The 26,873-nt window shown below is 39.8% G+C and overlaps 1 protein-coding gene across 10 annotated transcripts in view; it reads right to left on the bottom strand.

Annotated features, from left to right (window-relative positions):
* LRBA (LPS responsive beige-like anchor protein) overlaps positions 1-26,873 on the bottom strand; it is a 749,961-nt gene that overhangs the window by 5,837 nt on the left and 717,251 nt on the right. For all 10 annotated transcript variants that reach the window (XM_015101368.4, XM_060400971.1, XM_060400970.1 and 7 more), the window contains 3 exons: positions 25,353-25,520; positions 7,437-7,538; positions 4,203-4,399 (listed from right to left, as the gene is read on the bottom strand). In XM_015101368.4, the coding sequence (XP_014956854.3) occupies positions 4,203-4,399; positions 7,437-7,538; positions 25,353-25,520 (467 nt within the window). The remainder of the gene's footprint in view (positions 1-4,202; positions 4,400-7,436; positions 7,539-25,352; positions 25,521-26,873) is intronic.

Here is a 26,873-nt window from a genome sequence, read left to right as displayed (position 1 = left end):
TCTACAAACACTAATTAAATGGTGTGTGTTGTGAACGGAGACCTGGGCTCTGAAATGAGGAGCTTCCTGGCACCTTTGCATTCGCTGTGGACATGCCAAGCTACCAAGGCTGGGCAGATGGTGCTAGCTGACATCATGTCCCCCATCATAAAAACACTGCTGCCCTGGGGTCCCGGCCCCACAGGAGACCACCCACAGCTCAAGCACCCTTGCTGCTGCTGCTGCTGCTGCTTTACAGCAGTTGGGACGCCAACTTGGTAAGGAAACACAACTCCCAGGGTAAAGCCAGTCGAAGCATTTTCTTCTTGCTTCAGGACTGACTGCTTTCTGCTGGTGCTAAACTCGAAGGGCAGACATGTAATTTGCTCTGTAATCCTGTCAAACCCACCAAAGGCAGGTCACTGCCTGTTTTTCTAGGACTTTTTACATTTTTTTTCCTGGTTGGAAAAAAATCAAATATTTCATGACATATGAAAATAATATGAATTCTAAATCTCAGTGTCCATAAGTAAGGGCTGTTAGGACAAAGCCACACCGATTCACTTCTGGCTACTTTATTTTTTTTTTTTTACGGAGGAAGTGTGCCTGCTCCTGACAGAAAAGGTCACTGCCTATTCCAAGAGCAGATCCCACTGCCCCTTCCTCTCCTCTGGCTCCCTGCTCTGCAAACCTTCTTCTCCCGGCTCATTAAGACACACACTTCCTTTCTTTAGCTGGAGGGTATTGGGAGTTCTAAAAGTTACTACAAATACCTATAATCTTATGTCCACCTGGACACAGTGAATGTGGGAATCCAGATGGCAAGCCAGAAAGAAAATATCTACCTTCTGAAAAATATATTTACATTGTTCTGCACTCAAGAGTTTTAGGATAGTTGCCTTAAGTTTTCAAGCTACCCTTTTACAACAAAAAAAAATTTTTTTTAATTACAGTTTTCTGTAAGGACTGTTTCATAGCCATTCAAATTCACACTAAAGTAAATGTAAACTTTTAGAGGTCTCTTAAATACAGCTTATTTTCAAGAACATAAAAATATAGCTAAGAAATCAGAACCCATGGGCAGAAGAGAGTTACATGTAAGAAGTATTTTCTAAATTTTAACCAATACAGTAATAAGATTTTTCAATGTACGTAAAACCCAATATCATTCCCCCCATTCATTTCACAAACAGCACTCTCCAGGGAGTTATCTTGGAAATGAAGACTACTACAAATAATTATTTGCTACACTTATAAAATTCAGTGGATGAAAACCCATTTGACCTTGTGGCTGTGGTTCACTTGAGTTTTATACTTGAGGCTTTTTACTGGATAAGTGCTATATTAAAACATAAATTAAAACCATTAATCTTTAATTCTTTGTCCTAGAGTAAAAACTCCTTAATCCTAGTTCTGTGTTGAAATAAATAAAACCTGGACTTTCAGGACTATACTTTTATCCACATCTAAAACATTCTAATAAACCAGATGGCTGCCAAAGTTAGAAAATATTTTGTCGGCCCTTCTCATGAGGGGCTTGTCAAGTCTCCCTGGCCATGAGAGCCAGGGGGGCGTTTCCTGAACAGCACCCCATCTCCCCCAACCCCAGTGGAGTTCTTGGTCTCATGAGCCTCCTGAGTGTCAAGGCTGGGCTGAGACTCTGGATGTTAGGAGGGCCCTGGAAACACGTGAACATTAGTCTCTGGACTCCTGAGAGCGTGCACAACACTGGCTGCCCTGGTTTCCAGGAGGGACCAGCGGGCCCCAGCCGTCTGCTGCAACAGTCACATCTGAAGACACAGCTTCCTCAGGAAGAGAGAATAAATGAGTTCCTATGGTGAAATGGTGGCGGGCCTTTGTTTAGGAGAATGTAACTGCTCCGTACGGGCTGCCCACTTAAATTTAAGCTCTTCATTAAGACATCTAAACACTGCCTGGTTGCTGTGCCCAGATATGCTAACCAAACGCCACCGCGCAATCTGGCATCTAAATAAAAACAGGTGGGAGGCCTTGATGAGGGCCGAGGTTCCGCAGGCCGCCTGCCTGCAGGGTTCTTGCTATTTCAAAGAAACTTCATTTCTGGTCTGAGCTAACGACTAATTTGTTTCCACGGTCTCCCCCCTTAGACCGGCTCCGGCTGAGGACGGAGGTGGAGAGTGTCGCTCTGTGAAGCCTCTTGCTCCCAGCCTGCGGTGGCCTTCCATCCTTCCCAAGGCAGTCAGCTACGAAAGGGTGGGTCTCTGGGGCTGGGCACGGGCGGGGCTCATTTTAGGCAAGCGCTCTTTAATCACACACTTGCCACTTACAAGTTAGTATGATAAAGTACAGGCGTGCTGGGGAAAAGGCGATAGATTGTTTAAGCCTAAAATCCAGGGGGAAATATTACAGAGGAAAAAACACAAGGCCACAGGGCAGAGAGGAAAAGCGTGTGTGTGAGAACAGTGTGCAGAAAGCCTCCAGCTGCTGCCTGGAGGAGCTTCCCGGAACCTTTGGTACTGACTGAAAGGCCACAGAAATTGTTTTAGCCAGCTAGGGATTTCAAATTACTTTACAGATTTATTAGTGTAGCTGACAATATAATCGCAACTCAAAGTGACAGATTGTCAACATTATTATCGTAAAGAAAAGAGGAAAGGAAAACCCTCTGATGTGTACTTGGTTTAAATGAAGGGAGGGAAAAATAAAAAGCCGAGTGTGAGCGTCTGTGTGTGCAGGGCAGGCAAAATGCACTGGAGAAAATTCCCAGAGAGAAGAGGAGAGCAAAGAGGAAAGCCATTTACTGAATTAGCAAGCCATCCTGGAGAATTCCCTGGTGCTCCAGTGGTTAAGACCCCACTCTTTCGTTGCTGAGGGCACAGGTTCGATCCCTGGTTGGGGGAACTAAGTTGCCTAGTGCAGCCAAAAACTAAAAAAAAAAAAAAAAAAAAAGTCAATCCACGAAAGAAAGAAAAATAAATCACCCTAGGCTAAAGAAGCAGCAAGGGCCTTCGGTCTGGTCAGTGCCATCTATATTTAGGGTTTCTGTTTCTTAACGGGCTTCCCTGGTGGCTTAGATGGTAAAGAGTCTGGCTGCAATGCGGGAGGCCAGGGTTCGATCCCTGGGTCAGGAAGATCCCCTGGAGAAGGAAACCCACTCTAGTATTCTTGCCTGGAGAATTCCATGGACAGAGGAGCCTGGCGGGCTACAGTCTAAGGGGCTGCAGAGAGTCGGACACGACTGAGCAACTAACACTCTCTCTTACTCCTTAGCACTTCCTGACCCCAATATTTATAGGAGAAAAGAGATCACACTAGAGGCGGGAAAAGTGCGAGAATGCATGTCACCTAAGTCACTCCAGGTTAGGAGTAGCCACGAGTACAGCGGCCAGAACTAACTTAGACCACACTCAGAGGGCTGAGGCCTCTGCAGCCTTCTGCCCACCCCCAGCACATCCTGCCCTTCACTGTGGGCAGGTCACACGCCCCTCCGACCTGATCTCAGGAAATACAAGGGATAAGGTAATATGAAACTTCGCCTGCACCAAGAAGTCTGGAGGTGTGAGAAGGAGGACCTTGAAAACACAGCCTCTCCGAGAGCAGTCCTTACTCTTCTCTTCACCCTCTAATACTCACGGAGCCCTACCCTGAAAATGAAGACCCAGGAGGGTCCACAGGCCCGTCTCTTGGACACCAAAAGTGAAAAATCATTTGCTGGATTCACATCATAATTTGAAGCACAACTTCCTTAACTTGGTGTGTTTGGGTCTTGTTATCCACACAGAAGTCAAGCCTGCAATTAGATGCTAGTCCTACCATCAGCCTGTTCAAGTGTAGAGGGCGCCAGTTTTAGGGTACCCTAAAGGCACTATTTTAGCTTTGATACTCAGGAAACAGCACTGTGCAGTTAACATTCTTAGGTTGAAAAACAAAAAAATAATCAGCAGTGCCACTGACAGCCACCCAGGATGGCTTCAGATCTAAGAAGAGCCCTCTGCTGAAGGCTCCTCCCGGCTTCACTTCACGACCTGGACTGCAGGCTGGGCACACAGTTGGCATGGCGGGACAGGCTGGGCTCTGGGAAGCAGACACCCCCGTCCAGGTGCTACTGGGTGATTCTGTCTCGGGTAAAAAGGAGGCCCTTGGTGTCGAAACACAGAGGGTTCTTCGGGACCTTTCTGCCTCCTCACTCACCTCTGCGCTGAAGTAAAAGCACAGACCCTGAGGAGTCTGTGCGGAACACTTACCCTTATGTTATCGTCGGTCTCCATGGCGGCCTGGAGCTTTCCGTTCACACTGAACGTACAGAAGGAGCCGTTCTCATAGAATACGACACAGTGGCCCTCTCTTGACGCCTGAATGAGTTTTGGTTTCAGGCAGTTTTCTGGACCCTCCAAAGTCCTTAACAAGTCTCCATTCATGGAATGTATGAGACATGGTCCCTCTGAGAAAACAGAAACAAAAGGCAAAATGAAGCTTTTTCATAAGAACAGACAAAAGTGATCTGACTCTCGAGCACAGATCATATCACAGTTGCAGAGAGACTGAAAAAGATATCAGCTATTTTGTAAAATCAGCATGTCAGCCAGATCTCCCCTTCCACTTGGGAGAAAACAGTCATACATGTTCCATTTCACATCTCAAGAAACAGGAAATTACTTGTGAAATTCATTATGCCCAGAGACGATAAAAACTGGAGGAATTCAGAAAGGAACAGGACAAATTTCAAATCCTAGAAGAGCTTCCAGCAAGGCTGGGCCTCAGTTGAACTTGGGCTGCCATGAGGCACAAGATGGCCGTCTGTGACCCTCGCTGCATCTCACAGGGGCCTGGGTGGGGGCGGGCGTGGAAAGCTCAGTAAGGAAGGTGAAGAGACTGCCAAGCAGCCCACGTGTAGCGGTGCTGTTCCATCTTTACCGAGTGCCTGCTCCACGCAGAGCAGAGGAGGAGCAGGTAACCAAAACTGCCCATGTGATGAGCAGGCCCTAAGAAATGTCTCGTTGGATAAAGGAGGTCCCTAGACTACAGGCCCACTTTTCTCTGAATTATCCCCAGTCTACATGGACTCATTACCCATCCCTGCGTGACTACTAAGGCACGCCTCTCAGCTTTCTCTTGACCACTCAGGGAGTTGGTAAGTTTTTAGCATCCTCACCATAAATACACAAGGCAGTGTGTGCCCTGCACGGGTCTGGCAGGCATGGATTTCAGTCGTCACTGTAAATGACCCCAGCCTCCGTTCAGATTTCAGTTACCACAGGAACTGCCTAAGGTACACGCTCCATAACCAGCTCTTCAGCCCACAAACAACTACAAATAACAGGCCCGCTTCTCTCAAAGTCTGTTAGTGAACGGTCACTGCGTGTCCGTGACTCAGCTTACCCACAGACGCGGCCTTGTAGTTCTGTTGCCTCCCTGTCGCCAGGGACAGGACTATCTGGCATTTTACAAAAACAGATGATCAAAAGAGGACAGGGGCCAACAAAGATGACTGCCGTAAGGAAATGGGAAGTGACAATGCTGGAAGTGACGTCGGAAGCAAACCCACATGGGTTTAGAGAGGACAGAGCTGGCCGTGGGGTGTTGGCATCACTTAGAGGCTGTGGATGTGCAGCCCCCCAGGGAGTGAGTGAAGGTGGTCTCACTGATGTAAGTTAGGAAAGTGGCTTATTAAACATGAGGATACCCTGGGAGTGGGGCCAGCAGGAACCTTCACATTAAAGGAAACCAAGGAGATGTTTCGTGACACCGAAAGCAGAGAAGATACCATGTTGGAAGCTGATCCAAACTGAGGAAGGGATCTGACGGCTGGTCAAGGCGTCCAGAAGATGCTCACCCCTCATCTTCCATTACATGGAGAGGGAGGGGCAAGCACCGTCACAGCACTCGTATTTTTCACTCTCAGCGTTTCTAATGTTTTAAATTACTGTGTGCTAAGTAAATGTGAAGAGTTGACTCATTGGAAAAGACCCTGATGCTGGGAGGAACTGGGGGCAGGAGAAGGGGACGACCGAGGATGAGATGGCTGGATGGCATCACTCGATGGACGCGAGTCTGAGTGAACTCCGGGAGTTGGTGATGGACAGGGAGGCCTGGCGTGCTGCAGTTCATGGGGTCGCAAAGAGTCGGACACGACTGAGCGACTGAACTGAAGTAAATGTTTTACTTGATTTTCATGTCCATAGATGTGTGTATATGTGTGTATACGCGCTCAGTCGTGTCCAGCTCTGCCGCCTCGTGGACCATAGCCCACCAGGCTCCTCTGTCCATGGGCTTCCCAGGCAAGAACACTGGAGCGGGCAGCCATTCTCACCTCCAGGGAAATGTTCCTGACCTGGGGATCAAACTTACGTCTCCTGTGTTGCAGGCAGATTCTTTACCACTGAGTCACCGGGGATGCCTGTGCATGTATATGTGTATGTATGAAACGGAACAAGAGAATTTTAAAGGTTTTGATAAAAAATTTAAAAGCCACGTAACAGCCATAAAATTTCCAATTGATTATTAATCATAATATTTCCCATTTAAATGAGTGATTTTTTATATCTTTGCATGAAACCATGAAAGGTGTCCAGTTTGGATCGCATACAGTCCAAGAGCTCACGTTAGCTCAGGATAAATAAAATACTGGGTATAAAAGGCAGTTATAGAATTCTTCTTATCATTATTATTGTTTCATTGTTTTGACCAACTAAGTTTTAAATACTAATATTGAACTAATACGTCTTGTTAGCTAGACAAAGTATTATAGTTCAAGGCACAGGTAAGGTGACTCAAAAACTCTATGCCTCCCCATCAGATCAGCCTAAAAGAGATGTGATTGCATTTTGTATGTTTAGAGCTAAGTGCAGGGCAGCGGGACAGAGAGATGAACAGACTATTACAACTGAATGAAAGTGACCTGGAAACTGCTCTGCTCCGGGTCAGACGCTGATCAGTGTGTGCGCTCTTGGAGAGCGTGCTTAACACCTTTGGTCGGAACACAGGAGATACTCTGAGGGAGACCCTCGGGCAAACCAGCTGAAGTATTTTTCCACTCCATTCTCCATGCCATCTCGTTCAGAGATTTGGAAGGAAAGACAGACTGGGTCAGGAAGTTCTGTTCAGGTATGGGATGGAAGCCAGCCCCGTCAGACTCGAGAAGAATAAACAAACACACAAAGATGCTCCTGTCCTCGCCTCACTCTTCAGAGCGATGCTGTGAAACAGGGCTTCTGCGGTGATGGGAAAGTTCCCTTTCTGGGCTGTCCGACAGCACAGCCCCTAGTCATGGGTGAATACTGAGCCCCTGCAGTGTGCTCAGTGCCAGCAGGGAATTGAGCTGCAGATTTTATTTCATTTCAGTTAATGTGAACAGCCATGGGTCTGCCATGTGACAGACAGCACAGCTTCAGGAAAAAAGCCACCAAGTTCATCTCTGGTAATCTGTTACTAGAAGACACCAAAACGCGCACTCATTCGTGAAGGTCCCGCAGGGTTACCTCTGGAGCCACTTAGCACGAGGCCCAGCTCCGCGCAGACTGCAGCACAAGTGACCTCGTAGTCGTGGCCTGTCAGAATGGCCCGCGGAGTGGCGGTCTCACCTTTTGGGGGAAAAAAGAAAAAAAGAACAAATTAATTCAAGTTCATGTGAAGGTGACCTCCCTCTACTCAGATTAAATCACCAATAATTTACTCCTAATACCCCTGATGCCTAATCTTTAATTTACAGCTTTGGAAAGAAACGTGTGTCAGCTGCTCAGTCATGTCCAACCCTTTTGTGACCCCATGGACTGTAGCTCACCAGGCTCCTCTGTCCATGAGGATTCTCCAGGCAAGAATGCTGGAGTGGGTTGCCATGCCCCCCTCCAGGGGATCTTCCTGATCTAAGGATTTAATCCAGGTCTCCTGCATTTGCACGCAGGTTCGTTACTGTCTGAGCCACCAGGGTCTTTGACCCCAAATCCTATTTTTAGGTGATGATCTGGACTCTATGCTAGAGTTTCAGAAGCCCAGGTTGCTAAATTTCTAAGCTTTACATGATGATCAAACAATGATCATTTAAAACGGAAAAAATAACACAAAAATCTGCATTATAACTGCCTCCGATACTTCTGCAAATATATATATGAGCCCTCTGATGAGATGATCTGTGGATGAACAGTAATAAAGTACGGAATGTGGTGGCTTCCTCTCCCCACCCCTCAGCTGGCCCTCCTCCTCCTGGGCCACTGAGACCCTCGTCTTGGTGAAGATGGTCTGAACTGCACTCATGGTGTCTTGAAGCGGCTCAGTTCAGTTTAGTCATGCAGTCATGTCCGACTCTTTGCGATCCCATGAACTGCAGCACGCCAGGCCTCCCTGTCCTTCATCATCTCAAACTCATGTCTCAACCATCTCATCCTCCGTCATCCCCTTCTCCTCCTGCCCTCAATCTTTCCCAGGATCAGGGTCTTTTCCAGTGAGTCAGTTCTTCCCATCAGGTGGCCAAAGGATTGGAGTTTCAGCTTCAGCATCAGTCCTTCCAATGAATATTCAGAATTGATTTCCTTTAAGATTGACTGGTTTGATTTCCTTGCAGTCCAAGGGACTCTCAAGAGTCTTCTCCAACACCACAATTCAAAAGCATCAATTCTTCGGTGCTCAGCTTTCTTTATAGGCCAACTCTCACATCCATACATGACTACTGGGAAAACCATAGCTTTGACTAGATGGACCTTTGTCAGCAAAGTAATTCCTCTGCCTTTTAATACGCTGTCTAGGTTGGTCATAGCTTTTCTTCTAAGGAGCAAACGTCTTTTAATTTCATGGCTGCAGTCACCATCTGAAATGATTTTGGAGCCCAAGAAAATAAAGTCTGTCACTATTTCCATTGTTTCCCCATCTATTTGCCATGAGGTGATGGGACCAGATGCCATAATCTGAGTTTTCTGAATGTTGAGTTTTAATCCAACTTTTTCGTCCTCCTCTTTCATTCATCTTTATCAAGAGGCTCCTCAGTTCCTCTTTGCTTTCTGCCATAAGGGTGGTGTCCTCTGTGTGTTTGAGGTTATTGATTTTTCTCCCAGCAATCTTGATTCCAGCTTGTCCTTCGTCTAGCCTGGCACTTCCCATGATGTACTCTGCATATAAGTTAAATAAGTACAGTGACAGTATACAGCCTTGACATACTCATTTCCCAATTTGGAACCCATCTGTTGTTCCATGTCTAGTTCTAACTTGTTACTTCTTGACCTGCTTTCTCAGGAGGCAGGTCAGGTGGTCTGGTATTCCCATCTCTTTCAGAATTTTCCAGTTGGTTATGATCCACACAGTCAAAGGCTTTGGCATAGTCAATAAAGCAGACGTAGATGTTTTTCTGGAATTCTCTTGCTTTTCAATGATCCAACAGATGTGGGTAATTCGATCTCTCTGGTTCCTCTGCCTTTTCTAAATCCAGCTTAAACATCTAGAAGTTCCTGGTTCATGTACTGTTGAAGCCTAGCTTGGAGAATTTTGAGCATTACTTTGCTAGTGTGTGAGATGAGTGCAGTTATGTGGTAGTTTGAGCATTCTTTGGCATTGCCTTTCTTTGGGATTGGAATGACAACTGACCTTTTCTAGTCCTGTGGCCACTGCTAAATTTTCCAAATTTGCTGGCATATTGAGTGCAGCAGTTTCCTAGCATCATCTTTTAGGATTTGAAATAGCTCAGCTGGAATTCCATCACCTCCACTAGCTTTGTTCGTAGTGATGCTTCCTAAGGCCCACTTGACTTTGCACTCCAGGATGTCTGGCTCCAGGTGAGTGATCATACCATTGTGTTATGACCAAATGCTGCAGGTCAAAAAATTAACTAGTGCTTTTTATGATGGTCAATGTGTTCTCTCAAATGTCATGCAAATTTATGTACATGCCTGTGTTTTTGGGGGTGGGAGGAAGGAAAAGAGGTTTTCTTGACAGCACATTGACCCAAACCAGGAGAGCACCTCTTCTTTAAAGACAGTCTGGTCTCTGTGCTCTGCGCCCCTCTGCCCCAGGAGCCTGCAGTTACTTCGCGTCTGTCTGGTCGTCTCACATAAGTAACGCAATGTGTTTACTGACTGCATGATGCAAGGGTGGGTCCCCACCGTGTCCTTCCTGGCTTTGGTGACTCTAGGTGCTTCGGAGTGAAAAGGCAGCATGTCAAACTCTGCACCACACTGGCTGTGCTCCGTGCAGATGCAGGAACTGGCTCGCATGCTGGGTGACGGGCCAAGGGAGCCCTCAAATGACATACCAAAAGGTCAGGGGGTAAGTGCAACAAGGGCCTGGTTTCTTTGACTCAGTTTTAAAACTTTTGGGGGGAGAGAATGGGCTTCCCAGGTGGCGCTACTGGTAAAGAGCCTGCCTCCCAATGTAGGACATGTAAGAGACATGGGTTCGATCCCTGGGTTGGGAATATCCCCAGGAGAAGGGCATGGCGACCCACTCCAGTATTCTTGCCGGGAGAATCCCATGGACAGAGCGGCCTGGCAGGCTGTGGTCTACAGGGTTGCAAAGAGTTGGACACAACTGAAGCGACTTAGCATGCACCACGCATGCATGGGAAGAGAAACCCACCTTAACAGAAAGTTAACTTCAGATTTTCCAAACCAGAAAGCATTTGTCACACAAGCAGCTTTTTTTTTTCCCCTTTAAAAGTATATAAATTTGTTAAGAAAAGAAGCAAATAATGTAAACCTGACTGAACTACTTAACCTTCTGCTAGAGGTAAGTCTTGCCACTAAAAAGAGAAATAATTTTTAAAAGTTACCAATACTTTAGCCCTGATTCATGGTTTCTTCCCCTTTCTCAAGATGCTCTATATTCCACAAAAATACAAGATGATGTTATATTTTTGAAATTAATGTTTAATTATATCTATTGGCAACTTTCTTAAAATCAAGAATTAAAATCATTAAGATCTAAGGAATATATTTTCACTGTAATTGTTCCTTTTTGTTTTCATAAGGTACCATTTTCTGGGATGCTGTCACTCAAGCATGCCAATGCTAACTTTTTTGTTTGTTTGTTTTCTAGATCTAAGAGTATTTTCTCAGAGACATGGAGAGGAAATAAGAAGATTGCTATCAATTAGATTTCTTTCTTTAATGTGAAAGAGTTGAAATACTGAGAATTTTCTAAGACTGTAAAGTTAGAGTTTAGGAAGCCTCATGATTTACCCCATAGAGTGAATTAAGATATAAGCATTCTTTTTGTAAACTCATAATTAAGATTTTTTTAAACTATGCTTTACTGACAAATACCAGTTTCTAATAATCCACACCGTACCAATCATTTTTCCCTCCACACATCAGAACACACAGGCACATACTGTGTCATTTCAAAACCGAAAGATATTTTTCTTTTCCTTGGGCTTGATCTCTAAATAAGGCCTGTTCAATGCTTCAAAGTTTGCAAAATGTTTCCTAACCCAGGAAGCAGATTAGACAGCTCAGGAAATACAGGGGGGAGGAAGAGGAAAAGGAGAGAAAAAGAAAAGAAAAACAACGAATTGAAAGCATAAGGGCAATCTTACGATCACTGGGTTATATTTAGGTAACTGGTTTCACTAGATTTTTTCCAGTTAAAAAAAAAAAAAGCCCCTGCTACTGAACTTTCTTTCCCCCACTTCAGGAAACGCACATTAACAACCTCTAAAAGTCCACATACAACAATATAAGAAGAGAGACCATTTCCTCTAAGAAAAGCTATTTCCAGTCTTGTTTAAAGACTAAACTTCGTATTGCCCTTTACTGTATGGGGTGAAGATCGGATCGTCTTTACATTTTCTCATTTTAAAATAGGCTCAAAATAAATACTTGGATTTTTGTAAGTTTCTATAAACCGAATGTTTTACATATTACAATTTCACTGTAGCAAACAGAATTATATGATGTGAGATTTAAGTTCAACAGATATTTTGGGAACCCTTGGAATAAAATTATGAAGGCTAGACGTGATGATGGGGGAAGGAAACGCAGGCTTCATGGTGGCTCACAGAATCTATTTATTTCTCTGTGGTTACATTATCCTGCAATATAGCAATAACATTCACATATCAATAACAATACATATACATGTCTATGTACATGTGTTTGGAAAGCCTAGAAAAGAAATCTGGGAACCATATAGGACTCTCATTGCAGCACTCAGCTAAATCTGCCCCTCCCACTACCTGTCAACACACAGAGTTAGTACCTAGCGGGGAAAATCAGCTCAAATAAGACAACACCGGCCACATATTACCTTTTCAAAGACTCCAAAGCTATGGCCATCTCTCATCGAAGTCTCTAAACTGAATATAGAGCAGGGGGAAAATGTCTTCTGAAAAACATCAGGTTAATTCTTTGATACAAATTTCCACTAGTTGGTGGATACAAAAAGTCTTCACTTTCGCTTTCTGAGACAGTGGGCTCTACCAAAAGCTATAGATCATAAAGCAGAACAGATTCCCTTAAGAACCTTTTAAAGTCTTGCTGCTTGAAAAATCATCATGGCTTTCAATAAAGCTGAAGAGAAAAATTTATCTTGCTGCTAGTTTAAGGGGCTACACTTCAAACTCTTCTTAAAGAAAAATAAAAAGAGAAAGAGGATAGACTTCTTGGACTGCTTTGAAAAGCTTGAGCAATTACTTCAAAGGAAAGGGTGTCTTTGTCCGGAGAGCAGGTTTATGACTACTGATGCAAATCCTGACCAAAGGCTGAAAAGGACACTCAGTGCATCTTTATGGAGGGCCTTAAAGGAAGATGAACAAGTCAAAGGAGATTAAAGACAGTCCAAATCCTGCCACAAACACCAGGACACATCAGTTTTTACAGATGTGCTTTCCTCAGTACGTAACAGGGAATACCAGTTACTAACTTACAGACGCCATTATAACAACCCAAGCTTCATTTAAGCAGAACAAGATCTCCATGACACCCATTAAGCATTTATATTGGACCTATGTTTTAAAATATTAGGTGAAATGTTTTACACCATTAGGCAGAATAACAAATGCTGCTATTAAATGTGTTTCTTTGGTGCTCTCATAACACTAAGTGTATTTCTTCATCAAATGGACTCTGAACCACTTAAAGTTATACTTGAAAGAAGAGACGGAGGAAACAGTAATTTCTCTGGTATCCTGTTCATAAATATCCAATGAGAAAAATATTTCAAAAGATCTGTATCCATTAAGGCAAAGGGAATTAATAAGCCAGGTAAAAATAGCCCCGACACCTATTTCTGGCAAACTTTGACTTGCATTTTTAAAAATGAATAAAGTTCTTGGTATTTTGGCCATCATCTCCTTAATCTTAATGAAAATTAAATTACTTTCCAAAGGCACTGCAAAGTTCTCATTAACAGCTGAAGTACGTTGTTACTAGCAGAGAGAATCCACTTCATTCATTTACCATTTTCATACCATCTATCATGAAATGAAGAGGAGGTCAACATTTCCTTATTTTTAGTTTTATAGAAGTAAAATTAACTCTTCCAATTAAAACTTAAGTTTAACTACTCCTGGGACAGAGGTTAACATTTCTCATTTGTTTATTCATTCATTCCTTTAACTCCTTCACTTTAATATAACATTTACCGAGTATGAATTATGTGCAATGCACTGTGGAAACAAATGCAAGAAAATACGACCCTGTATATGTAAATGATTTGATTTTAAATGGTCACTGGATAAGGTTTTGTGGACCCTACTATAAGCCTGCTAATTATAAATATCTATTATTGGAAAGATCAAAAAGCTGCACCGAAGTCCAAACTATTATAACTTAATTTTTATACAAAATAAGTATTTACCATCAACTAATAAGGTTTTTAAATAAAAACCACCAATATAATTTTCCAGGTTAGCAAAATCTAATACCCATCTGACCTCTTAGAGACATAAAACAAAATATGAAACCTTGCTTTAAAAAAACCCACTTCAATCGAGTATTTATTTTGAAAGGAAATGTAAATTTAAGGACCTAAATATATAATTATTACATATATATAGGTTTAAGAAAATCTAAGTACTATATATACTCGCTATTTCCTAAAACTGGATACTTCTGTTTTGCACATCTTTTATTCCATTTTAATTATATCTGATTACTATAAAGCATCCATCAATGAAAAAATTCATCTGAAAACTGAAGACTAAGCTTTCTCATGTGGCTCACCATAATGGTAAATCAAGAGAGGAAATGGTTTTTGTGAAGCAGATGAGGTTAGTTGTTAAATGTTTCTTAAATCTTCCCATTAACTTTCTAATTTTTCAATTGGAATGATAACACTACATTTTAATTATACAAAGAGAAATTATTTAAGACTTGGTCTATTTATAGCATCTCTACCAACCTTTCCTCTTTTCCTTTCATTATGGATTTTTTCCACTGTTTTGAAAACATGTTGATTTTGTTGAACATATATATTACAGAAAACAAGTCATGGCTGCATTTAGAATATTGACAACCAACAATAAAATTTGGTAGCTTCCTCTTGTAAATATTATTAGAATTATTAATATAAGACAATATAATGTTGGTTTAAAACTCAATAATACTAAGTTCCTAATTTATACCCTTTCTCCTTTCTATGATATATACTACATATAATATCATAAGTTTATATGAACTTATATAAACAAAAGTTTATGACAATGGAATCATCTTCTAAGACTACATTAAAAAGTGTACTTGTGTGAGTATATACCTACAATTGTACATAAAGTATAATCCTAACATGTGTAATAGTATTTAAAAAGTACAAAACCTTATCATGACATTTTCTAAGAACTCAATACTAACTAGAGATTGCTAGAGGTAATAAAATTATCTTCTGCAAATACTAAGAGTGCTTTAGTGACAAAGTTGCATCAAATTTTCCACAGTTGATGATCCAATAAAGTGAAATTTAAAATGCTGTCCAGTTTAGTGGGTAAGAATGGTGCCTCTGGCCTAGAGTGCCTGGGTTTGAATCCAGGCTCTAGTTTGCTAGCTATGCTTCCCTTCCCTTGGGTTTTGAAGCTCATAGGTCTTACTAGAACTATGAAAACTATGAGAACTCAAATTCATGTCCACTGGGTCGGCGATGCTATCCAACCATCTCATCCTCTGTTGCTCCCTTATCCTTCCGCCCTCAACCTTTCCCAGCATCAGGGTCTTTTCTAAGGAGTCAGTTTTTTGTATCGGGTAACCAAAGTATTAGAGCTTCAGCTTCAGCATTAGTCCTTCCAGTGAATATTAGTCCTTCCAGTTGATTTCCTTTTGGATTGACTAGTTTGATCTCCTTGCTGTCCAAGGGACTCTCAAGAGTCTTCTCTAGCATCCCAATTCGAAAGCATCAGTTCTTCGGCACTCAGCCTTCTTTACGGTCCAACTCTCACACCCGTACATGACTACTGGAAAAACCGTAGCTTTGACTATATGGACCTTTGTTGTCAAACTGATGTCTCTGTTTTTTAATATGCTGTCTAGGCATAGAAAAAAGTCTGGAATGATAACTAGTACATGTGAGCAATCTCCTCCTGCCCTCAATCTAGTAAGTTCTCATGGTTCTAGAAAGATCTAGAAAGTAGAGGCATACTAATATTCTCTCTGTGCCTCATCGATAAAACAAGGATAACAGCAGGCCTGGGCTGCCAGGTGGCTCAGTGGTGAAGAATACGCCTGCCAGTGAAGGAGACGCAAGAGATGTGCATTCAATCCCTGAGTTGGGAAGAGCCTCTGGAGAAGGAATCCCCACTCCAGTATCTTACCTGGAGAATCTCATGCACAGGGGAACCTAGTGGGCTACAGACTGTGAGGTTGCAAAGAGTCCAACACGACTGCACGCACGCACACGCGCGCACACGCGCGCGCACACACACACAATACCAGGACTACTGTGAGGATTCACGAGCTACCATGTAAAGTGCTGAAGCTGTGCCTAGCACGTAGGGGGCACTCAGTAACACCAGCGAGCAGTGGTAGGGTGATACATATTTTCACCCTCTGCTGCACACATCTTTTTGTAGCAAAAGCACAATATCTGATCCTATGACACATAAATACCAATTAGAAAGAGTTCTTATTCCTATTTTTCCTGTCAGGGAGGAAAATATACCTTCATTTCTAGAAAGTAGACTATGATTTCTCCCATTCCTCTTTTTCTTAGATTCTCCAACCTTCTCTAACAATCCATTTAATTCTGATATAGCCAGAGCATATAACTGAGAGCAGGAAGAGAAGGTACATTACAATAACTAGGTATCTTCCTACCCAGTAAAACCTATTTATTGTCTCTGATTATTGAAATTATATATGCTCAAATTATATATGCTTCATTATATAAAGCATTCATATAATTTAGTAAATTATGAAGAAGAAAATGAAAAAATGCCTCTAAGTTCCACTACCTAAAATGACCATTGCTTGCATTTACCAGTTATTATTTTTTTTCTTGTGCTTTTTTTACTTTTAAAATATAAATTTATTTATTTTAATTGAAGGTTGATTACTTTACAATATTGTATTGGTTTTGCCATATGTCAACATGAATCTGCCACAGGTATACATGTGTTCCCCATCCTGAACCTCCCTCCCACCTCCCTCCCCGTACCATCCCTCTGGGTCATCCCAGTGCACCAGCCCCAAGCATCCAGTATCATGCATTGAACCAGTTATTATTGCAGACTTTTTTCTAGCCTAGAAAGGTCCATATAGTCAGAGCTATGGCTTTTCCAGTCGTCATGTATGGATGTGAGAGTTGGAAGGATTGATGCTTTTGAACTGGGGTGCCGGAGAAGACTCTTCAGAGTCCCTCAGACAGCAAGGGGATCCAACCAGTCAATCCTAAAGGAAATCAACCCTGAATATTCATTGGAAGGACTGATGCTGAAACTGAAGCTCCAATACTCTGGCCACTTGATGTGATGAGCCGACTCCTTAGAAAAGACCCTGATGCTGGGAAAGGTTGAGGGCAGGAGGAGAAGTGGGCGACAGAGGATGAGATGGGTGGATGACATCGTTGACTCAGTGGACATGAGTTTGAGCAGACTCTGGGAGACAGTGAAGGACAGGGAAGCCTGGCGTGCTCCAGTCCATAGGATCGTGAAGAGTTGCACAGACTGAGCAACTGAACAACAGCAATACACAGTATACAAAGTATCCACTTACCGACACAAATATTTAAAATGTATCTTATTAGACGTGTAGTTTGGTGATCTCTTACACTTACCAATTCGGAGAGCATATACTTTCACGTCAATATCACAATTCATAATACATTAATGGCTCTACAGTCTTCCATCATGTGGACACATCAAACTTTACTTAACTTGTGTACTTCTTTTATCCTAGCTTTTTTGAGATTTTTCACTTGTCAATTCCCCACAGACAGCCTTGTCTTTGGCTCTAATTCTTCGATAGCTTCTGTAGTTGCGTATGTGTGTCTGGAAACATCAACATTGTAAAACTGCCTCCAAAAAGAATGTAGATACTTAGAAAAGTTGTTGAAATCTTATTCATATTTGTTGATGTTTAATATTATGATTCTTATAAATACAAAAACAAAAATGGATAACTATTTTTATCTATCTATCCTAAATATCCAAGTCACATAAAATTCTTTGTAATTTGTCCTCCTCAACACTTTTAACATTTGTTAAAGATACATAAGTAAGGCATTAGTGAGAAGTATAGAGGATTTTCACATCTTTAGCAATTTGAAACACCGGCGGATTTGACACCAAAAGCAAAGACAACAAAAGCAAAAAATAAACAAGTGAGATTACATCAAGCTAAAAACCTCTGGACAGCAAAGGAAACCATCATCCAAGTGAAAAGGCAACAGATGGGACGGGGGAAAATATTTACAGATCATAATACCTGAAAAGGGTTAATATCCAGAACACACGAAGGATTCACATAACTCAACATCAAGAGAACAATCTAACTTAAAAATGGACAGAGGATCTGAATAGACTTTTTTTTTTTTTAACAAAGAATACATACAGATGGCTAAGAAGTACAGAAAAGGGTAACTAACTCAACATCACTTATCACCAGGGAAATGCAAACCACAGTGAGGTACCCTCACAACTGCTACACTGGCTTTACGAAAAGGACACGAAATAACAAGCTTTGATAAGAAAGTGGAGAAAGGGGAATCCTTGTGCACTGTTGGTAGGAATGTAAATTGGTGCAAATACTATAGAAAACAGTATGCAGTTTCCTCAAAAAATTAAAACAGCAAGTTCACTTCTAGGTATAAACGAAAACACTAATTCAAGAAGATATCTGCACCCCATGTTCACTGCAACATTATTCACGATGGCCAAGACATGGCGATGGCCTAAGTATCCACTGCTGGATGAATGGATGGATGAAATGCTACACACACGCAGTGGACTATCAGTCGCACAGAATAAGTGAAGCCTGCCATTTGTGGCTATACGGATAGACTTTAAGGGCACTGTGACAAGAAAAACAACTCAGACAAAGACAAATACTTTATGATCTCATTTATGTGTAGAATTTTAAAAACAAAACACACTGACTTCAGAGATACAGAGAGCAGACTGCCAGAGGCGGCTGCCAAAGGTGGAGAGTGGGCAAAACGGGCAACAGTGGTCTAAAGGTACAAACTCACTCACAAAATGAGTCGGTCTTGGGAATTTAATGTAGAGTATGGTGAGTGTAGTTAACAATCACGCTCAGTCACTCAGCTGTCTCCAACTCTTTTTGGCTCGATGGACTGTAGCCTGCCAGGCTCCTGTGTCCATGGGATTTTTCAGGCAATAACACTGGAGTAGATTGCCATTTCCTCCTCCAGGGGACCTTCCCGACCCAGGGATGGAACACACATCTCCTCTGACGCCTGCGTCGGCAGGCGGCTTCTTTCCCACTGACCCACCTGGGAAGCCCATTTAATAATACTATATTGCATATTTGAAAGTTGCTGAGAGTGGATCTTAAAAGTTCTCATGTCAGAAAAAAACAGTGTAACTGTGTGGTGATGGATGTTATTTAGATACTGTGGTGATCCTTTGCAATTATACAAATATCATGATGTTGCACATCTGAAATGCATATAATGTTAGATGCCAACTATATCTCAATTAAAAAAAAACAGAAACTTCCCAACCCTGCTCACCCTGAGGAAATATAAAGCATTCTCTCAGCTGTAGAAAGTGGTAAGCTATGAGAATAAAAACTAAAAAGCTTAAGAGTCATGAAGACCTGAGCCATGAGAGGCAGAAGGAATTCTAAGGCTTTTCTTCCCCGTGTAATTTGCTGTCTGACTCAGGGAGCTCAAACCAGGGTTCTCCCCAACCCAGAGGGAGTGGGGAGGGCTGGGAGGTAGGTTCAAGAGGCAGGGGACATATGTGTACCTATGGCTGATTCACGCTGATGTATGGCAGAAACTAATACCATATTGTAGAGCAATTACCCTTCAATTAAAAATACATACGTTTAATAATAAATAAAAGCAACAAAACAAAAACCACTTCAAGTCCAAAATACAAAGTTTGACCAAACCCATTTGAATGTGAACAAAATTACTTTTAAAAACAGGGCAACTGGTAAAGAAGTCATCAGGGACATTTACTACCTAATTTCATATAAAAACGTGTCTCTGTTCACGAATTCTCAGGACTGTCTCAAGCACAATGTAAGGTACATATGCACAAAGATGTCGTATAATTTCTCTAAAGAGGCAAACTCTTTGAAAGTCAACCTAATATGTTGTTCCAGGAGGTCTTCATTAACCATGTCTTTAATAGTGCTACAGTAATATACATCCCCCACACAACATTCTAAAAGCAGAAGACTCCTGACTTCAGGCTTCAAAAAGAGAGGGGAGGAAGCAGCTTGAAATTTCAGAGTACGTCCAGTCTCAGTCAAATGAGAGGAGACATATTCACAGTTTTCTTTGAGAGCCTACACTTCATTGACTATAGAGAATTTGTAGCTTCTAACTAATGGGTAATTCCCACCATTGTTTGAAATTAAATTTCCTATCTGAGCATAAAGTATCAGGCAATTTTCTTTGGTGTTGCACTATTAAAGTGTTCATATGAAGATACCCAGTTCCAATTTGAAGGGATAAATCATCTGTTCTTCTGTTCTCATATTTATATGGCAAGAACCCATGGGTTGAATGGTAAAGTCATTTTTTCCCGCAACTAAACAAGGTAAATAAATGTGATATATTGGCACATCACCCCACCACTCTGCATATGGTGCACATTAAGGCTGTATTCATTTGCCATATGAATATAGTTCCTTTTACCACATCTACTATTAGTTACAAGCAGTAAATACAGAGTTGTTTTGCTGGAACGGGAGGGCCTGCATTACATCATGGGGCACCAAACATCCTGGCCCTTCTGGAGAATTTCATAGACATAGTCTTAATGTCACCTGAACTTGAACACTGCCAACATATTGCTTCAAACCATGCTTGATGAATTCTTCAAGGAAAAAGGGGGAAATACAGGGCAATCTTAGTGCTATAGCGCAAACCACAAGGAATGTTCTTGATGAGATATATATGGAAGGAGCCATGTTCTAGACAAAGAATCAGACTGAGTCATATCCCAGATATAAAAAACCGTTTCAAACACTGCTTTCATAATAGCTGTGAACATAAGGAAGCCAAAGTTAAAATATCATCCAAACAATTTCCTCCAACTATAGCCTACTGAAGACCTGTGATTAATAAGATAAGAATTCTTCTCATTACAAACTGTGATGCTTTGTTTCATTAGGTATATATTGTGCTTACTTTCTCCTTAAACAAAATATTGATTGTAACAGTCCAAATCCAGGTTAGTGCAGGGCAAAAGAAGAAAGAATGTTATTTCGTTTACAAACTCATACAGTTCAACACAGATGTACATATCTTGACATTTTTGAACCATAAATACTACACCACAGGCAATTAAAACAAAGTACACCTGTTTTAACAAGTACTGATTTTCAGAGCTATCAAGCCCCCCAATGAGTCCAGCAGATGGCGCTCTAGGACGCTTACTTCTTGTGTTACATCCACCTATATTCTGGCAAGACAAAGAATAAGGATTTATCGGTAGCTTCAGTAAAGCATAGTAGGCTTTATTATAAAAAGAACATAATTCCTAAATATGTGCGCAAAAATATACATATGCATAAGCACATGTGCACAGAGACAACCAGTAAATAAGTCACACCTGGACATACTGTGATACCACTTTTCTTAAAGACTTGATGAGTAGTCTTATGTGTATCAGTGGTATTTATGGTTACATGGCAAGATCATTCTAAATTCATTAAAAAAAAATTTAGAATGCCTTAAAGTTAGAATTCATTTTTAATTATAGCAGGGATGTCTCATTAGGGTGATACTAGTAAAATTAACAACAGTAGGATTTACGGTAATGACTTAAGTGATTGATGAGAGTGTAACAAAATGAAGTTTTCGACAGAGAAAAAGCAGGGCAGCCATGGCATACAGTACTTTAAAAAACAGCTCTGTGGTCTGTTAGTGCTAGCCTTATGGTTAATAAAACCTTCTTTCTAATTAATGGTGCTGAAATATTCTTAACAGAATCTTGTTATGAGAAAAACTTTTTTTTTTTCCCAGCAGACGCCATTCGTATAAAGGAGAAAGCTGATATAGATTAGCATGTCTGATTGCAAAGAAGAAAAAAAATGCCACCTTTCAATCAAATCAAAAACAGAATGTGAGAATGGAAAACTACTTTACTGAAATACTATGCACACCGTCTATGCAACACCTCATAGTCATCGACTGTTTGTTTCTAAAGCTATTCAACTGTGACTTAAAAAAAAAAATTACTCAGATACCTAAAAATGCTTAATAAGCACTTACATTTAGATGCTTAATGAGAATTTGATTTTAAGTTTATGATCTAAGACAATACAAAAACGGTGAATAACTCTTCTGTGAATTTTCATTTTGATTACAAGATCATTTTAAAGTATTTAAATGTCAATTGAATGCATCAGGGAACATTTTCTTCAAAATTTGGAAATGTGCAGTCTGGATAGCATTATTGCGAAGGAAAAATGAGTATTCCAGGAAAGCATTTTGGTGGACAAAATCCAGTTTTAAACACAAAGGGTACGAGGGCAAAGAGAGATATGCTTTCATGCAGAAAACGTCTTTTTTTGAAATGTTCTTGGTTAATTTTATTTTAAAAATCCACAACTAAATGGAATCCTATCTAAATTTTTCTTCTCATTAAGAAAACTGCATTCCACATGAGATAACTATCACCAGACAATAGAGTCAAAAATGAAAAACCATCTGTCATACAGGAAAACAAGGCTTTTGCTACATAACCTAGTCAGATTTCATAAAACATGTGCATCCTTTTAAAAGCCTCATGTTATACTATATACAGGTTTTATCCAGTTTGAATTAGCATGATTTTGCCTGAGTAATGTACTTATTAACTCTAGATAACATGAGTTAAAAAAAAAACAACTGATAAAGCTATCAACTTTACATACAGCACTAACATTAGATTTATAGGTAATGCCATAGGCTTATGAGACTAGCAAGTAAAATTACTAGCTTATTCTTATGATTTTTGAAATAAATAAGTTATATGCTTGGATGAGACCTATAAAATGCAGGAAAGGCAATAGTCTAGTTTTTGTTTTGTTTTTTTTTAATTACCCATTTTCTTTCCAAGCAAGAGAAAAGTCTAAATTCAAAACTTTAAGTTGAGGCACTATATGTATCTATAGACCACGTCAGAGTTCTGTATATAAAAGCCTGGCTATTTCTTAAATGTCAGTTCATCCAAGAGACACAACAGAGAAGCAAGCATAATCTAAAATTCTTCATCCAAAAATCTGTGACTTCAGCGGCTGCACTGTGGAGCCATCAGTGAGCCACAGGCTTAAAAAATCTGAACCAGCTTGCATGAGTGCTAAAACAGTTCACACGCAGCACAAATGTCTTTGTTTTTGTTTGTCATTTTCTTTTGAAAAGCTTACAGTGGTTTATTCATTTTTCCATTCTAATGTGTGGAAATTCTCATTATATGAAAAAGTGCCTATCTGTCTTTTTCTCAGATTCACCCTTCAAAGTTAAAGAAAAATTCAGTTGGGACATTACAAAAGGACCCGAAAGGATGAGGTTCACTGTGAGAACGGTAATTTAATTTATCAAGAGTCATTACAATTCTCTAAAATTTTTATTAGATGTGCTGTTAAGTTTATTCTTTTTTTTTTTTTTCCCTTTCATTACCAGCATTACTAGGAGTTAACATCCACCATACTGCAGACAATGAGAGGGTATAGATGAAGTGCTTTATGGAAAATATAACATTATAATATATACTCTAATACCAGCAAGATGGTGTTCGTGTGGTGATTTATTTGCTCTGAAGCAGTCTGTGCTTCTGATAACACCTTAAGCCAGTTACTATCGCTGCTTTCATTTTACGGACAAGACAGCACAGCAAAGCACAGAACTTAGCTTTGCCTTACTCTAAACTCCAGGATTTGGTCACTCCTGCTTGATTCACTTTTATAATGTCATGCACATAAAAAAATCATCTTTAGGTTGATTTACAATATACATTTATCCTTTCTAGAAAAGCTGAATATTTCTAAAATACATTTATTTTAAAATACACTTACATTTCTGAAATGTAACAACAATTGCACATTAAGTGTAGCTAGAAAGCCTTTAGCTACTTTTCAAAATACCCATTAGTAATGACATAGAGAACAAGGTTAGGTCAAGGAAGTTAAAAAAAAAAAAAAAAGAATTTTTTTTTTCATTTGGATTGCTATGTGTGCATGAAACAGTTCACACTATTTTAAAGCAAAGTTCTTCCTACATATTTTCACATAAATAACAAAATGGTATGCTTACTGTCTGTGTCAAATCTAGGTTTGTCTGAGACAGTTTAGTGAATCTCAATAACTGAGTTTATAGAAACAGGGAAAAAGGAAATTGAAAGTAGCCGCTCATCTTAAAAGGCCAGAAAGGAGGAAGGAACAGAACATAAGGCTCCATAAAGAAAAGAACATGAAGCACTTCTCAAAAGAATGCAAAAAACAAAGTTCCCTGAAGCTTACAAACTTAAAATCATTACTTTTACTTACATATTAAAATGGAGATGTTGTGTAAATACGTGAAATACTCACATGTACACACTAACCTCCCTATGCAGGCACACACACTCAAGTTGCTCTGACTACTATTACCCATAGCATTAAAGCCATAAAGTTACTTTTCACATTTAATTTGTGTAGGGAATTGTCCATGTTTTGATTAAAATAAGAAATACATTTAGAGGTTCATAAAATAAAAACTTTGATTCACCATCACACCAAACAGAATACATACAAAGCAGAAACAGTGTTGGTAAAAATACTTTGCATATACTTCTTTTAAAACTGTACTGGCTCTTGAGTAAATTTTTTAAAAAGGTTTCACTTTCATACAAATAATATACATTTAATAAGCACAGCTTTAATAAGTCAATTCAAAATACGATGGACTTAAACATAATCAGGCTGTTTTATAACTTGGGACTGAGTGACAGAAGTAAGTACCACAGTATTCAGGCCAAACAAATTGCAACTTGCTTTAAATTAAGAAACTAAATATTTAAGAGCAGTTAAAATGCTCTACCTATGAAATAAAAAATTTAATGCTATTCTTGCAGGATCTCTTCAGTGTTGTCATAATCATTTTAATTAAATTCTCATTTTTCAGGTGGTCCTTTTAATTGTTTTTTCCTACTTCTTAATGTGTTTTTCTAAAGCCATTTCTTTTCTGCAGCTGTGTGCGATTGGTTTTAATGGTAGCTGCTTCCTTTTTTGCCTTCTGTGAATTACAATTTTAAATGGTTACACATTTTTTGTTTTACTGCCTTCAGCATAGTTTCATAAAGATGTTTAAGGCTGTTGGTGAACATTTTCATTTCCCATTTGAGAAACCAACAACCAATTTGAATATTCCATATTGGCCTTTTATGACCTGTTTTATCTTTTAATATGTAAATGAAAGCATATTTTTTCTAAACACTGGTTTGTTTCCATGAAATTATAATTTTTTTTGCCCTCTAAAATAGGAATTCAATAAACAATATAATATGTGATTGCTCTTTTACATTATATCTTATTGTTTGTGAATTAAACTCTTCTATTTTATTTGGTGATAGCCATTCCCAACGAAGAACTAGCATTTTCAGATAAGAATAACCAAACACATGAAAATGAGATTTTATCCTTGAATTTGAATTATCATTGGTCACAAAATGTTAATAACAAGGTTATCTAGAGCTTTCTTAAATTATAAGTAAGAAATTAAAATTACTTGATACTTCAGTTTCACTTTCACCATGATGAAACAGGTAAAAACTTCACTGCAAAATGTTATTATACTTCACTTGTAAAAGTTTACTTATAAATTGTACTTACTGCCCGGGTTATCTCCAATACCACTGCTTTTTCCATTCCAGTACCAGAGCAGAAGGGTTGCATCACGTGACCCTGACAGAATGTAGCAATTTCCCCCGATATACGACTCCGAACGAGTGAGGCAAGTGACGACATCCCAATGGCCAAACACCACTTGGATCAATTTTCCTGAAATACAAAACAAGTTTCTTTTAAACTGCCATTTTAAAAAACTGAAAAGCTTTCCAGTGATTGTTTAACTTTTAAGAAGATAATGAAGTTGTATTAACTCATACTCTGATAATTCAGATTTTATAATAAAATTCAATCTGGTCCAACCTAAAAGTTTTCTTTGAATAATTAACGACAGCAAAAAGAATCAATTGAACAGTGATAGTAACATTTTTGAAAGACATATGTTAAAACTATTTCAACTAATAATATTATTATACATAGCTCATAGGAATTACAAATGAATTATGTCTACTGATTAAAGGAGACTCAAGAGAACCCTTATTTGGAACCATTTCAACAATTTATTAAGTTACTCTAGATGATTCAAAACAAAGCAAAACTTAGTTGCCTAAGTGATGGAGTACTCCATCACTCAGACTTCACTAATACAAACCTATCTCTGAATCAGTAAAGGCAATTTATTTCTTCTTCTCTTCTCTGAAGTGATCTACACAAAGACAGGATAAACCACATCCAAGAGTTTCTGCTTTTCAAATCAGGATTACATGAGCTAAATTTTGATAAAAGGACTAATATATTGTGACTGCAATTTGAGCTAGTGATCTGAATGAGGAAGACTCCTGAGGAGAAGGGAAATTAAGATGACAGTTTACCAGTAATGACTGGGGAGGGGGACCCAGTAAACTTCCCATGTATCTAGGATGTCAAGCACAGGATGAACTGCTCACGTAACAGTGTCAGAAAAAAGTAAAGGTCCCACCTTTTAGATTTTTTGCTTAATCAGATACGGTGTTTGTAATTCATACAAACTTGTCTAAAGAATTAAACAGCTACAGCAGCTCTTCTACTCTACCCTGACCAGTTTCTAGCAAACGTTTCTCTCTGAAATGTCTACAGAATCTACAAATTAATGTCAGAGAATGTCTACCTTTAATACTCAGCATGAATGCTTTTCTTTTTTCAAATAAGCATTTCAGTGGGGTCATAAAAAATACAATTCAGATGTTCGAGATAAAAACCATTAAGCTGGAAAGAAATTAGTATGCCCCCAAAGTTTATATGTTTAACTTGGAACAGATCATAGCCTATCAAAAGCTTAAGGTCTCAACTAAGCATTGGTATCTTATATATTTAATTTTTCAAGATAATAAATAGAACTAAAAGTATTTCCACTAAATTTTTTACATTATTGATTTAAATAAACCCAAAGCATATTATAAAGTCTGCAACTTTAGAAATAAAATACTGCTTCATCTACATCAGATGGGAAGTCAGATACAGTGTTGCCCCTTATCTGTAGTGTTCTAATAGTAACTTAAGAAAGACTCACATCATTCTCAAACTGCA

This window comes from Ovis aries, chromosome 17 (assembly GCF_016772045.2).
Source record: "Ovis aries strain OAR_USU_Benz2616 breed Rambouillet chromosome 17, ARS-UI_Ramb_v3.0, whole genome shotgun sequence".
Lineage (NCBI taxonomy): Eukaryota > Metazoa > Chordata > Mammalia > Artiodactyla > Bovidae > Ovis > Ovis aries.
This window is presented reverse-complemented; position numbering and strand designations above follow the sequence as displayed.